General features: G+C 50.1%; 5 protein-coding genes and 1 non-coding gene across 6 annotated transcripts; 5 read left to right on the forward strand and 1 right to left on the reverse strand.

The window, feature by feature from the left end:
* Nucleotides 1-2,877: 2,877 nt before the first annotated feature.
* PSV08DRAFT_359445 (uncharacterized protein) lies at nt 2,878-3,271 on the forward strand (the record flags this gene model as incomplete). Its single annotated transcript, XM_014224737.1, has 3 exons — nt 2,878-2,994; nt 3,047-3,094; nt 3,143-3,271. The coding sequence occupies 3 exons, from the start codon at nt 2,878-2,880 to the stop codon at nt 3,269-3,271; spliced, it is 294 nt and encodes a 97-aa protein (XP_014080212.1).
* Nucleotides 3,272-4,937: 1,666 nt separating this feature from the next.
* PSV08DRAFT_t5 lies at nt 4,938-5,036 on the forward strand. Its single transcript has one exon. It is a non-coding gene; the product is annotated as a tRNA-Ser (tRNA).
* Nucleotides 5,037-5,189: 153 nt separating this feature from the next.
* Nucleotides 5,190-6,103, reverse strand: PSV08DRAFT_216763 (P-loop containing nucleoside triphosphate hydrolase protein). The gene is made up of 2 exons (XM_014224738.2): nt 5,973-6,103; nt 5,190-5,853 (listed from the first exon to the last, which is right to left on the reverse strand). The coding sequence occupies exons 1-2, from the start codon at nt 6,050-6,052 to the stop codon at nt 5,301-5,303; spliced, it is 633 nt and encodes a 210-aa protein (XP_014080213.2). The 5' UTR covers nt 6,053-6,103; the 3' UTR covers nt 5,190-5,300.
* Nucleotides 6,104-7,571: 1,468 nt separating this feature from the next.
* On the forward strand, nt 7,572-9,130 carry PSV08DRAFT_407598 (uncharacterized protein). Its single transcript, XM_014224739.2, has one exon. It carries the CDS (start codon nt 7,619-7,621, stop codon nt 9,083-9,085), a length of 1,467 nt encoding a protein of 488 aa, XP_014080214.1. The 5' UTR covers nt 7,572-7,618; the 3' UTR covers nt 9,086-9,130.
* A 516-nt stretch (nt 9,131-9,646) lies between these two features.
* PSV08DRAFT_216767 (heterokaryon incompatibility protein-domain-containing protein) lies at nt 9,647-12,087 on the forward strand (the record flags this gene model as incomplete). The annotated part of the gene is made up of 3 exons (XM_014224740.2): nt 9,647-10,298; nt 10,346-10,745; nt 10,794-12,087. 3 exons carry the CDS (start codon nt 9,647-9,649, stop codon nt 12,031-12,033), a joined length of 2,292 nt encoding a protein of 763 aa, XP_014080215.2. The 3' UTR covers nt 12,034-12,087.
* Nucleotides 12,088-12,618: 531 nt separating this feature from the next.
* On the forward strand, nt 12,619-14,317 carry PSV08DRAFT_368564 (phosphoribosyltransferase-like protein; the record flags this gene model as incomplete). Its single annotated transcript, XM_014224741.1, has 6 exons — nt 12,619-12,668; nt 12,724-12,860; nt 13,002-13,020; nt 13,071-13,645; nt 13,696-14,210; nt 14,261-14,317. The coding sequence occupies 6 exons, from the start codon at nt 12,619-12,621 to the stop codon at nt 14,315-14,317; spliced, it is 1,353 nt and encodes a 450-aa protein (XP_014080216.1).
* Nucleotides 14,318-14,896: the final 579 nt, after the last annotated feature.

Below are 14,896 nucleotides of genomic sequence, written 5' to 3' on the forward strand. Positions count from 1 at the left end.
AAAAATCCCTCATATCCCACTCTTCATACTACGCCTCATCATTGGAATCTTCTTGTTTTCCTTTTTGTTCCGCAACGGATGCATCCTCGTCCCGTTGCCGGTATGCTCTGTTGGCAGTATGATCGGCATTCTGCAGCAATCTTCGTGAACCTAGCGGCCTCACTTTTCAAGTCATTGACCAGCCCCCAAACCTCCATGTGGCGCATTCATGGACTCTATTGAGACACCGAAAAGCCTGTCACAGGTGAGAAAAAATGGCCCCAGAATAGCATATTCCGACCCCTTTGGCCTGATGCACGTCGTGATACGTCCTTCTTCTCCGACAACAAGACCGGCGTCCCTCTTGTGACTAAAGCCTGTTTCGTATCAATGACACCAAGTCGTCCTTCGTGCCATCTCCTGGTGCCTGCAAATCAGGTACACACGAGGAGGCTGATTGCAAGTGGGTACCCCATCTTGCTCGTTCCAAGCCAGCGCGCGCGCTTGCAATTCTTTGCATGTGGTATGGATCCACACCCAGCTGTATCTATATCCCTGCTTCATTCTTGTGACTGACCCTACCCAATCACCACATGAGGCGTCTTTTGCCATCAGCACGTACACATGTTCAGCGGGAGTCTGAAAGAAAATGGCGGGAGGCGGCAGCATCCCATTGACACGACGTTTGTGGGTCAATAGCGATCCATCGCCAGGACCTTTCCGCATCCGGTGCTGCTATCAACGGGAACTTAAGGCGACAGAGCTAGGTATCCTGGTATCCATGAGTGTGACGCGTCTTTGATTCGGCGTGGCAACTGGGCATACAAGATTCATACAATCTCGAGAAAGTGATGCTTCACACTGGCTGCTTGGCCAACACGTCGGGACTTGTCGTTATCGTGAAATCGCAAGCTAGGGCCATGTCCCGGTTGCAGGCCACGCCGGTGACTGCATTGGCCAGGAACCGAGGCAGCCTCGTGGTGAATAGCTCTTTGTCTATCCGCCGAGCACAGGCGAGCGGCTTCGGAGAACAAGGCGCATTTGCATTGGCAGACATACTACTACTCTGCTCGGGGAAGGTGATTCTCCCGCCCCGCAGACTTTATGTCCGTACCCCGCATGCGTCCTTCCATCCCGCTATAGAGACAGATTCATCGCCGCCATTCTTCCGACTGAGCCATGGAATCTCCGGCTGTATCTTGTACGAATTTCAGACTGTACTGGGTTACGTCACCTTCTGCAGAATCTCCATTCATCGTTAAAATGCTCAACGCCGTGCCTGTCTAGTATGGCGTGATGCTGCATATCCCGTAGCAGGGCACCTTGTACAACCGCAGTAATACCGATAGCAGAGGTTCCTATACGGTTCCACGTCTTCTATGGTAGTAAAATGTAGTCGTAGATCCTTTTGTTTTGGAACCATCATGCCAGCCAAAGCAGTCATATGTCGTTTGGATTCGGGCTCATGCAAGGTGAGTTGGCGTACGAGCAGATTGCATTGCAGAACTTGCGCGGTAAGCCCGACGCATGAAGGGTATGCCCTGTAACCGTGACAGGTGCTTGGATCTCGGGCATTGGGCACATGTTCGTCTCCCTCGCACACGTGTACGCGACTCATGCACCTTCTCCAAGAGCCGTGACCGTCACCAGATTGCCGATCCGGTAACGATCCTGAATGAAATAGCAAGCCCGGAAAAAGCAAAGCGTCGTCTTTGCACTGCATCGGTTAGGCAAGACATTCTGCTTCAAGTACGGTATGGGTGAGCCCCAGCCGCGAGCAGTTTCACATCCAACAAAGAGTGACGACTCTTGAGCGTTTCATCACCCATCTCCATATTGCACTGCGGTTACTCCCACTGACAGCGCCGGATCGTATACATAATGACAAGCGGGGTAACCCAAGCTTACATCATGGACAGGCTGTGTATTGCCACTTCGTGCTGGCGCTGCGTTGGTCCGCCGCGGGAGAAGCCCGGATGCCCAAGTAGGGTTGATGCGTAACACTCATGAGCAGGCGAATGGTATTTCAGTATGAAAGCTTGGGTAGTTTGGCTTTCGCATATTTATGTACCATCTTGCTGCAATCATACCCAGTGTGTGTGGCGTACCTGAAGGGGTCTCCCTGCTCCCTGCGACCATGGAGACCTTGTGCCCGAGAAATTTAGCGGTGAAACCAGCACATCCGACTTGTTCACACCATGTCACCGTCCTCTTGGTGTGGACGCCGTGGGATGATAGCCGGTGTCAATCATGGAACGCCTTCTGAACGATGATCGGCATGGTGTGTGTGTTGGCCAAGATGCTCTTGGTGCGTCGTCAACATCAGCCGGTCAGATTATGCCTCTAGGAGGGTGTAAAGCGAAGAGGAGAGTGTTGTAAAGCTCTTCTGAGGTCGTGGTGGCAAAGAGATCGTCTTAAAGTGTCCGCAGTCATTCTGTACAACCCGAATCTATAGACGTGGCAGCTGTGCTGGCTTTCTCAGACGTTAATGCCGAGATGTAATGCATATCGAGTTCAGCCATGGACTGTTCAAGATGCCAAGTTTTTCTCGACGAGTTAGGAAACTTTGTGAGCGGTCGGTTTGTAAAGGGTGCCCTGCGGTTCGGTCTTTCTCGCTGCCCAATGGCGTTGGTTGGGCTGAGCAGGGCGAACAATGAGGCGAAAGGCATCAGTGCGTCCACGCCCAACGAGGACTTGGTCGCAACGGATGCGTCGCACCTTCGCCCCGAGAGGGACCGGTGTAAGTGTTAGATGTAAGCGGATCCGGGACAAAAGGCCTTTAGTCATGTGTATAAGTCTTCTGCGTGCCCAACCTCAATTCTACTATCCACACGCAACGAATAACATAATCCGGCCTCCATCACAAACTCCTCTCGTGATCAATCCAACTCAAACAACATGGCGGTACCCAACTCTTATTTTGTGCCAGGCTTTGGTATCTCAAGAGCTGTCATCCAGAACGAGATCCGATACCATTGCGGCCCGGATGCGATAGTGCGTCCCTACACTTTCCAGGTATTTGGTAGTCGCTCTTGCACTATATGACAAGTGCTGATCCGCTGGCCAGGGACGTGACGGCTTCTTGATCACGACAATTGGGCCTCCACTAACCAAGGTACACAACCTGGTCCATGTACTGCTACTCGGAGACTGACAAGGACAGGCTCAAATCGAGGATCTGAAGATGTCTTCGCTTGAATACGAAGAGAAGCAATCTCGCATTGCTGATGAGACTAATGTCTTCGTAAATGCACCCATCCCGATCACACAACGAATACGACGAAGCACCTGATGCTGTGCATGTGCCAGCCGTGGCTTTGACACCACGACCGGGTCCTTGAAAAGCTTCTGTCTTATACCCCGTACCTTGGCAGATGTATCATGTTCTCTTTGCCGGAGTATGGATTTAGCGTGCACATTGCCTCTGGGTTGGCTCTCTGATGATCTTATTATATACGTTTTGGTTCCTCTGATGGCCTGGGATTTGGAGTTTGGTTTTCCAAAGAGTTGATCTCTTCCGACGAATATTTATCTGCCTGGACAAGCTGAGAAAGTTGTAATCTTATCGTCAGTTGAAAGTATTTGTTCATTCACCGAAATTCTGATCATTCCAAAGAGGTATGTGCCTCCGTAAATGGCCGTGATCCAAGTCTAATCGCGTCTGTTGCTGTTTGGTTTATGGCATCATCAACGCGCGGTCAGGACGACACGATTCGTCTCGTTATGCGCACTGCCTGGAGTACTCTCGGGAACTTGGTTGGATGTCGTTTACCGCATGGTTATAAATGAGAATCGAATTTCGTAACGCATCGTCCGGGTTATGCTGATGACTGAGATGGCGAGTGGAAAGGCTGAGAGCACCGACTATCTGCGACACAAGTGCGTCGCGCCTTTGACGCTGAGCACATGCTCTGACAGCGGGGACAGAGAATATTCTATGATGTATAGTACCAGACTCATTATCCGTGAAGTCTTATTGAGAAACAAAGGTGGGACATGAGTGTCAAGTATTGTTGATGTTGTGGTGATGGGGCGGAGCTTGAGCCACTCTCACTTCCAAGATGCAGGAACAAGTGGCGTGTGATTGGACAACCTATCAAGCGAAATCGTGACTGGTGTGAAGTGTCGTCACAAACAACGCAGCGATTGATGTGACGAAAAGCGTCTCGACACGTTGCCACATGCGCTGTTCTGTCTTATTAGTTGTCACAAGGTATGTACGTCTTGCTAAACTAAAACCAGAGTCTGCATCGAAGTCAGGTCTAGAGGCGTATACCTGAACCCCCAGTATACGAATCATGGTTCTGCGTAGACTCGTGGTGTCCCCTTAAATATTTATCATATATCACTGAGTATCAAATTCCATGCTCTCTAGTACAGAAATTATACCCAAATTGTCTAAAACTCGGTTTTCTGCACTCATAAGCATGCCCGGTAATGCTGAGATTGTCATTGTCCACAGCAAAGGCGGGAATACTGGTCTAACCGGTTAGAGAATAGTCCCGAAGATGGTCACTGAAACAAGAACAGCAGATGAATTTTCACACAAATTTTCACGCCTTGATCTCTCTTGAGCTTTCACATCTTGAGCCGCTTATGAGCACAGCAGAAAAATTTCCATCATCTCGCGCGCAATATTGTTTGAAAAAGAGTCTTTTCCCTGAAAAACACACCCACTACCGATGCATGGATACGGATTGCGATCCACTGAACCACCCAAGAGATCGCAGATGCAATGCGATACGTGTTTACCTAAACAAGGTGTCCGCTTTTGGCCTCGGAGTGTTGTGCACGAGATATCATGTTGAACGCACTGGAGTTTCCTAGAGATGGGCAGCCACACAGTCAGCAAGCCAACCCTCCGCCTGTGGCTCGTTGGCAGCCGCACGGTGAACTTGATGTGCATAGGGTATAGATATTGACTAAATCCTTGATTTGTCATCAGTTCATTACAACTCGGCACTTTGGCGGAGTGGTTAACGCGCTGGCCTGCTAGTCCTGTATGGGAAAGTTAGCCAGTTCCTTCGGGAGCGTGTGTTCGAATCACACAGGTGTCGCACCAACCAGTTTTTTTGCGTTTCTTTCTTGCATCGAACATCAAATCATGTTATGGAGCTGGCAACATCAAGTTTGTCTCTTGGTGAAACTCAGGGTATTGCTTCCTTTTTGCACTTATGCTGGGAAATCAACGGCATAGTTGTTGCTGTTACAGCTAGGAAAGAGTTGGTATTAGTGGGACTGAGAAGTAGCTTGTGGTATCTTGTACAGTTTGTAACTGGTACTAATGGCGTCAAGCGCGGGCAGGCTCCACATCCTATAGACTACATGACATTACACATGTCTGGTCCCTGACTCTTTGCGCCAGCTTCCGTTGTCGTCTTCGCGCTTGTTCTCGCAATGTCTTCTAATACTTCGCGGCACAATTCACCAGTCAGCGCACTACACTCTGCATAACGATCGCAAAGCATCTGCTGTGCAGTCTGTACCCCTTCATGCGGCATAACGCTGGCGCCTTTGCCTTTCTTATCCGGCCCATGTTCCTCTATTGTCCATTGCTTTCTAAGATCCCTCTTCAGTCCCAAGACCATGACCGGCAAATTTTCATCATAGTTGAAGTGCTTGTTCACAATAGGCAGCCATGTCGTTGACAAAGAGTTGAGTGAGGCGCGCGAGGAGATGTCGTAGCAAAGGATCACGAATTGGGGCTTTAGAAGGGTGTAGTTATAAGGCGATGCGGTATCGAAGAATTGCAGTCTATATGGACGGCCATAGAGTGAGATGTCGAAGGCGAAGGGCTGGTCTATATCGCGCAACGTCGGGAGCTCGTACGGTGGAAGGCCGTCGCCTCGGGGCTGGATACCGAGGCTCAGGCGCCTATGTACATGTCAACAGTGTACATGATGGCTTTCATGCGCTATTATTTACATGACATGCAATCTTCGTAGGCGTGCTGTGGGGAGCGCCAAATGACCCGCGACGCTTGCCAGACTTACGATAAGAAGGTCGACTTGCCAACTTCTGCATCACCAAGCAGCAGCACATTGATCTCTGGGGGTATCGATGCATAGTCCATGTTAGAATCGAATGCCTTGCGGCATAAGTTGTTCAGAGCGGCTTCATACTTGCTATCACGACAGAGGTTCAATCGTGACGGAGATGCCTAGGCACGGAGATAGGCGTTAACACTGTCTTGGCAAAGGGGCGCTAAAGATGATAGGACATTCATCATTGCTCTTTTTGATTTCTACACTTGACTGGCACTACTTGCTCTTCTTTCTCGTAAGACTACTGAGATATGATTTTTGCTGAGGCTCTGTCTACATTACTGAATCATTTTTTAGAGTGATATTCATTCTTGGATTACCAAAAGGTGTTCGATGCTACTAAATGCTAGGAATGTTCTCAAGCCCTGAATGGAACATTGACTGGAACCTCTCGCAACCCTTCTCTCGAACCAACGTACCACACTAAGCATAGCGTCTTTGGCGTCTCTAGGCTGACCAGTTACCTTACAAGCGGACCTCACGCGTTTATCTTCCGAAGCTTCAACGAACCGAACAATGGCAATTTCTAGTACGTACAAGGAGAAAATCCTGACTTTTCCTATATGCCCAACCAATATAAGTTACAAGCAACCTAAAGGGACCATGCAACCACGATCTGTCATTTATAGAATCCGCAAAGCGGTCAGCCTTCTACTGTTACACCATATGCAACTAGACAACTGACATTGCGAAATGTACTATTGCCAAAGCAAGGTATGTCACTAGTGATTAGGCTGGCTCGTAGTCGGTGAAGTTATTCGCGTGACTATGGATAGTATATGACCTTGCCGATTGTTAGAAGCACAGTGGTTTCTTTGGTATTATTCTGGATATCGTTGCCTCCAAATGGCTCGCCTTGTGGTGATTGTGGCGCCGATTTAGCAAGCGTTGCCCTTTCAGAAATTTGTTCAGCTTTGATAAAAAAGTAGGGACTGATTCTTGTGTAGGGTGGTTGGAGTCAGTTGACGTAGTTTGTGGTACGTGCACGACGCGCCTGAATGGCAAGATAACCTAGGATAAACCGTGGAACATTGCCAGTCTAATGTGTGTTCATATTCCTTCTTCCTCAATGCATCTCTAATCAGAGATAATAGAAAAGCTTCAAAATGTCGCCCCTCTGGGGCTGTGCAATTCGCCAGCTGTGTTCCCGTGATAACGTATTGACGGGTGAAAAGCCACAATTGCGGGTGCCTTGCTAACGGAATGTCAGTCGGCTTGGCGACACAATCATCCCGCGAACCGGGAGTCTGGATCCTTGGGATTCCGTTTGTTATGCCTACTGTTACTTACAGCCCGCACGCTCCTTTGCGTTAGGCTACCAATTTGTTTGGCCGTGGCATCGAGATAACAAGTTGGACCTGCTTAGAACTGCTGGGCATGCACGCGAGCCAAGCACGCTTGCAGTCTTGGAGGCTTGGGTGACAGCATCCTAAGTTACCAAATGAGGAAGCTGGCAAACATGTCCTTGTATCCACATTGTGCCACGGCAGGTTCTGTGTCTTGATGTGGAATACATAAGGCCATGCTGTGGCAACATTCTATTTCTCCACGCCCTGCACCCATAGCTTATTGCAGCATTCTTCTTGCAGTTCACCATGAAAGTCTCCACACTTCTCAGCCTGCTTCCAGGTGCTGCAATCGCTTCTGATGTGCTGAGCGTCGCCTTCTACGCAAAGGAGAAGAATCAGCTGTACGATTTCATTTCCGCCAACAGCGAAATCGACTATGGCTGCCGCCCCCAAGTCCTGGCTGCCGGTAATGAGCACAAACTCCATGCTGTGATCTCAGAAGACCACTTGGATCACTTCAAGCGCAGCCTGGATCCTGAACTCGTCCGTGTCGAACTCTTGGACAACTTGAACAAGCGCCAGACAGCCACCGCGCCTATCGGTAGCGGCGACCGATTCAAGGGAGGAAAGATTGCGCCCCGCGGTCTTGGGACGAGGAAGCCTAGCGAGTATGCTGCTCTTCAAAAAGCAGGTATCCTTAACGCAGATGAAGTCTACACTGCTATGAAGGGCCTGGAGAAGGAATACGGCATGACCCTCTTCACAACACCACACAAGACGTACGAGGGCAATACTATTATTGGCGGTGTCGCGAACAAGGCCGAGAAGATCAAGAAGGACAAGCAGTACATCTACTTTACCAGCGGTATCCACGCAAGAGAACGTGGTGGACCAGACAACCTGATTTACTTCGTCTCCGATCTGCTGTACGCGAACAAGCACCGCATCGGACTCACTTACGGCAACAAGAAGTACACCAACAGCCAAGTGAAGAAGGCTCTCGGTGCTGGTATTGTCTTCATTCCTATGCTCAATCCCGACGGTGTTCGCCACGATCAGGCCAACAGCAACTTGTGGCGCAAGAACCGCAACCCAGTGTCTTCCCGACCCAATGAGCCTCTCAGTGTTGGTGTAGATCTTAACAGGAACTTTGACTTCCTCTGGAACTTCACCGAGAAGTTTGACCCAAGTGTCTCCCCAGCCTCCGCCGACCCGGCTTCTCAAGCTTTCTATGGCACAGGGCCATTCTCCGAGCCTGAGACCAAGGATATGGCTTGGGTCTATGATGAGTACCCCAATATTCACTGGTACATTGATGTACACTCTGCTGCAGGAACACTTCTGTACTCTTGGGGCGATGATATTGACCAATCCCACGATCCCAAGCAAAATCTTTTCAACCCTGCTTATGATGGCAAGCGTGGCGTCGTTGCAGACACTACCTACCTGGAGTACATTGACCAAGAAGACTGGGACAACATCCGTCTAGCCGCTAACCGCACTACTGATGCCATGGCCGCTGTTGGTGGTCGCGAATACGTTCCCCAGCAAGCCGTTGGCCTGTACCCCACCTCTGGTGCTTCTGACGACTGGTCTTTTAGCCGCTGGCACGGAGACAAGAGCGTCACCAAGGTCTACGGATACACTATGGAGTTTGGTTATCCCACCAACTTCTACCCTACCGCTGAAGAGTTTATCCAGAACATCATTGACACCAATGCTGGCTTCATGGAGTTCATTCTTACTGCTGCTGAGATTGGACTCAAGGCTTAGTCAAGGGTGGCTCGAGAAATGAGCGTGTGTAGGTGATGACGTTATGAAAAAAAAACAATGAGAATAAATGTAGTAGTAGAGTAGTATTAGTAAATAATGGATTGCACACAAATCAAGGAGCAATATCGGCTTCAGAAAGTTTTATACAACGAGTGAATGTGCCTATTGGCATCTCCATGCTACTCGGTATTGGCTACTCTTGAAGATAGAATGTGTAGATTTAACGAAGCCGAGATCGAGGAGGTGGAATCAGAGTTGAGTGAATAAAATGCATGCTGTATACAGTAGTAAGATGTGGCTAGAGATTGTGTATCTGCAGGCTTATCTTCTAATACGATTTACATACAACGAGAGGTTGTTTTCACACATCTCCTATGTAGAAAGACACAGCACGACCAACGCTAGCCCAAAGCAGTCTAGCCTCACCATCCTCAGATGCACACGCAAAGCACATGCAGCTCATCACAACGGCAGCCTGCTAGTGCCCCTCCTTTCCTTCATCAAGTATTGTGATCTGCCTACCTTCCACATCTTAGGCTCTGGACAAGGTTTGGCAGCACAATGCTTCATTATATGGGCACACGGCAACCACCACGCAAGTACGTCGTAGCCGAAGGAGCAGACACTACCACTATTTCGCATAATCGGTCATGTAGCATCTGCCGTTCAAGAGTATGGACACCGGAGTCATTTAGAGTTATCAATAATGCGCCCGTAGAGCAAGAAAGAGTTTCAGTATACTACCAAATCACATCAGAAGAGCTGCGGAAATCCGTCTTAGGAGGATGCGAGTTTTGCAAGACACTTGCCGACGGGATTCACGGCAAGGTTTTCCTCGATGAACTCTATGAGCGCCTGCGAGAGAGTGAAAGTTGTTCTGAAACCAACGCATCCGAAGACGTAGAGAGCGGTAGTGAGAATGCGAACAAAGAGCCAGAAGACATTGAGCAAGAGTGGACAGATGCTTCTGCTTTCAATGAAGAGGAGTTTGGTAATGATGTCACAGGTGGCTGGGATGCATGGAAAGAGCGTGATACACTGATCGAGGCATGCCAATTCGAAGTTGAGATCTCCTTTGAAAGGGGACATGCAGGACATTTCACATTTGTGAATGCATACATCGAAGCTGTCGATAAGACGGACCATCCGACCAGTCTACAAAAGTTACAAGGAGAGAAATCTTTAGAACTACGATATAATGTCAATAGCAAAGGTATGTTGTCTGGGATACTGATGGTGAAAAGCTTACCAAGGCAATAGACAATAGGTTGAGTACATCGTCCATATTCCCACCTTGGACGGCAGATAGTATGCTTGGAGCAGAGACTAATATGAAGATGCTTGGAGACTGGATGCATAGCCTTCAGCCCATCGCTCAGTCTGCAACAACAACAACGCTAAATTATCTACCGTCACGCCTGATACAACTGTGCGACAAGGGCGGTCTACGCATAATCCAAACATCCACCATCGAGGATCACGAACCGAAATTTTCCGCACTTAGCTATGTCTGGGGCACGAATCAAACATTCATCTTGCTTAGTACCACTGAAGATATGCTCACGACAGGGTTTGGGACCGAGCAGCTTCCCAAAACGATACAAGACGCTGTCACGGTCACACGCCGCATCGGGATAGAATACATCTGGGTAGATGCACTGTAAGAGAACATTTGCAGCTACCTTTTGTATTGCTGATAGAGAGATAGATGCATCATGCAGGATTCAGACAAGGATAAGGCACAGGAACTACCGAAGATGCGATCAATCTACAAGTATGCCACAGTAACGGTAGTGGCTTCTGTTGCCAAATCTGCTACTGAAGGCTTCCTACACCACGTTGAAGAAAAATATGACTACTTCATCGAACCAGTCACGATACCTTTTCCAGCAAACATGGCCCAGCCAACATGCTCGGAAATGGTCCTTAGTTACCCAGCAGACTACAAGCGATGGAAAGACCCTATCAACAACCGGGCCTGGACGTTCCAAGAACTCATCTTGTCAACGCGTGCAATTCTCTTCTCATACCGTGGTGTCCAAACAATTGACCGTACTAGCCCAGGTTCTGCGGACGGTATGACGTCTGGCAAAGATCCGCAGTTACCAAGTTTGCCATGGAGCGGCAAGCTGTTCTCTCTGGCTACTACGCCAGAAAACACGAGGCAGGTATGGCTCGCAATACGAGGAGAGTATAGTCGGCGTATGCTCTCGTACCAGGGAGACAAGCTCGTTGCAATATCGGCTATTGCCGAGGAACTTGGCCAAACATACAACAGTCGCTATCTTGCTGGTATGTGGGAGCGCGACCTCGCTATTGATCTACAATGGAATTGTCCACGCAATGAGACGGTGGATGGCGACAACCATAACCGGAAGCCTCGAGCACAAGGCTACGTTGCTCCTTCATGGAGTTGGGCATCTGTCAGTGGCGCTGTGGAGGACTTTGTACAAGTTTGGGAAGATGAAGGCAATGACGGAGGAATTGGGTACAAGAGTAGGTTTGGATTTGAAGTGATTTCCTGCGAGGTTGAGCTTGCTGTTCCTGGGTTCGAGTATGGAGCCGTCACATCGGGTATTCTGGTCGCGAGAGGTCGTATCTGTACACTCTCTTGGCACCCCCATGCCCATGACGAACAGCACAGGCTCCTCGAGTCAGATGGTTACCTTGCAGGATTAGCCGACAGTGGTGAGAGCGGACTAGCGAACACGGGTGCGAGCGCCAGATGTGGTGAGGGCACATTGGATGCCGTTGATCCGGATATGCATGGGGGCGTTGAAGTGGTCTGTCTTGGGGGAAGATTGGTGGAGAATGTGCCAGGACGGGAGGATGTGGAAGGAATGATGCTACTGGCGACGACAGAGGGGCAGTACCGTCGCGTTGGCTTTTTCCGAGTGCAGACGGGGGCATTTGAGAAGGGCGAGAGAGCCGTGGTTACGATAGTTTGATTGGTAGGCACCCCAGTCCTCAGTCGAGGCGCAAATGACGATGTGTGCACGTGACCATGCCCATAACCGTGACCGGCCGATGACGGTCAGCGCTAGTGGGCCGGTGCCTCTGGCCCACGAGGGCAGCCACACAGAATGGCGCAATTACTGACCGCCCACACTGACTTGCTGCATGCAAACTCGTGTAGCTGCACACGATGGCGAATGTGGTCGCCAGCATATTTTCCCCGGCCTGCGTGTGCAGAGTGCAGCACATGTGCATCATGCAGTAAATTTCTGCTCTAGAAGGTTTTCAGCACGGCTCGGCAGGGAAAAAAGGGCAACAACCGGGCATGCGGCCGGCTGAGTGTGACGACAAAACCACAATCCATGTCCCACAGTACACCATGTATCCTGCCCACGTCCTAAGGTACACTTGCCCAGTAGCCTGTCCGGCGCCATCCATGCAGCAAGATTAGCTCGGCTCTCTTCCCTTTATCGATAAGACGATTTTCTACGCGAAAGCTTCGCTGCCTCATCATTCCCTCCTTGTCACTGCCCGTCGCGAAAGCCTACTCACCCCTACCTCGTTCACCAGCCTTCAAAATGAGGAACATTGTCGTTCTCGGCGGAACCTCTCACCCCCAGCTTACAGAGTAAGTAGCAGCTCACGACGGCGTGCGGCGCGCAGGCCCGCTGACGGTGCTCTAGGACTATCTGCAACCACCTCGGCATACCCAAGGCCAAGGTGCTTCTCGACAAGTTCAAGGGCGGCGAGACCAGAGTGGAGATCCAAGAAAGCGTCCGTGGCAAGGATGTCTTCATCATTCAGTCTGGTGGTGGTAAAGGTATGGAATTTCCCTGCCCACTCCACACACACACACACACGCGTCGTCGCATTTTTTTCCCTCGAGTCGCGCAACTATCCCAATGCCAGTCGCACGGCAGCATGCTTCACGAACCGCGCTAACATTTGGTGTCGCGCACAGTCAACGACCATTTGATGGAGTAGGCCTGTCCTCATGGCATAGTTGAGTCAAGTGCCTGACGTACTATAGACTGCTTATCACCATCTCGGCCTGCCGAACTGCCTCTGCGAAGCGCATCACCGCCGTTCTTCCTCTCTTCCCATACTCGCGACAGTCGGATATTCCCTACAACAAGACGGGCGCACCGCTGTCAAAAGCCCCTGGGCGCTCGAGGACCGGCACATACTCGCTCGAATCTCGCCCGCAGACGCCCCACCCAGGCCAGCCTGAGAGTGCAGGTCTCGCAAATGGCTCGGCATCGCTGCACCACCAGCTCAGTAAGATAAAGCTTGACGAGCGCAATGGCATCACCTCGAACCCTTCAAGCCCCGTCAAGACGAATGGCATCAAGCGCACTGATACGCTTGATTCGACCAAGGGAGACAAGGGTGCGTACTTTGGCACTGACCATGCCACCAATGGCGTCAATGGTACGAATGGTACCCAAACGCCCGGTGCTCTGACACGCCAAACCACCGTTACAAAACCTCCAGCCTTCGAGCCGCAGGTTGGGTACCGCCAATGGGTCGCCCAGGCCGGTACTTTGATCGCGGATCTTCTGACATGTGCTGGAGCCGACCACGTTATTACTATGGATCTCCACGGTATGTGATATCATTGTAGACAAAGGCCACTGTCTCTAACAAATCTCCAGACCCGCAATACCAAGGGTTTTTCGATATCCCCGTCGACAACCTGTACGGGCGTCACCTCCTGCGCAAATACATCCAGTTCAACATCCCCAACTACCAGCAAGCCGTTGTAGTCTCCCCTGACGCAGGTGGTGCCAAGCGAGCCACCGCCATCGCTGATGCACTCGGCATGCCCTTTGCACTTATCCATAAGGAACGCCGTCCTACCCAGATCAGCGACCGGCAAAATGCGACCATGATGCTGGTTGGAGATGTATCAGCTCGCACGACGATTCTTATCGATGACTTGGCTGATACGTCCAACACCATTACCCGTGCAGCGAAGCTCCTGAAGAAGGAGGGTGCTACACAGGTAATTGCGCTCATCACGCACGGTATTTTGAGTGGAGATGCCATTGATCGCATCAACGCTAGTGCATTGGACAAGGTTATCGTGACCAACACGGTGCCTCAGGACGAGCACAAGTCGAGATGCCCCAAACTAGAGGTTTTGGAGGTGGGCAACGTTTTTGCTGAGGTATGTACAAAACTTTGGCTGATATTGGAGCATACTAATGAGAAAACTAGGCTATTCGCCGCGTCCACCACGGTGAGAGCATCAGCGTGCTGTTCGATTACAGTTAGTACCTCTGCTCGTTCAGTTTCCACTACTGGGTCAATCCCGCCCCTCCACGCTCGGTGTTAGCTCCTTATGGGCTTTGGGAGCGGTAGAGGCAGACTTGGTTAGAGGCCTTTTTTGCTCTCTTTTTCGTTTTGTTGAAGGTTGCACACTCTTGGACCCTCCTTTCGACGACATTCTCATTTGACGTGGGAGTGTTATTTTTTTTTTGAATTTTCTGTATTTTGCGTGTTTTTTAAGACTGCTGAGGAGCGGTATATCAAATACCTAAATGTGCATCATGAGCATATGTGCATGGATTGGCGTTGTTTTCCAAGGACGGTTCCTCTTACAAAAAACTTTGAAATAGTCATGGCTATTTTTTTTTCGGTTCCACTGGGTCGACGGGTGGTGTGTTGTGCTGTTGCATGACCACGTGCTGTGTGGTGAGGCTCCACCCCTGTCCGAATGACTCGAAGTGGTATCGTCAGTACGATGGATGTGTTAATGATATGTACATATGATGAAGGAGAATGAAGAAAAAAAGCTGTTCAGAGAATTGAATATGCATGTTATCATGAATAGACTGATTTGGGGTATACATG

The sequence above is a fragment of the Bipolaris maydis genome, assembly GCF_028858645.1.
Source record: "Bipolaris maydis strain C4 unplaced genomic scaffold PSV08scaffold_2, whole genome shotgun sequence".
NCBI lineage: Eukaryota > Fungi > Ascomycota > Dothideomycetes > Pleosporales > Pleosporaceae > Bipolaris > Bipolaris maydis.

Bases quoted from the DNA above. Each gene is read 5' to 3' on its own strand.
- PSV08DRAFT_216763 (XM_014224738.2), bottom strand. From the start codon at position 6,052: ATGGACTATGCATCGATACCCCCAGAGATCAATGTGCTGCTGCTTGGT. The intron at 5,854-5,972 runs GTAAGTCTGGCA...ACATGTACATAG, and splicing joins GGCAAGTCGACCTTCTTATC to GCGCCTGAGCCTCGGTATCC.
- PSV08DRAFT_407598 (XM_014224739.2), top strand. From the start codon at position 7,619: ATGAAAGTCTCCACACTTCTCAGCCTGCTTCCAGGTGCTGCAATCGCT.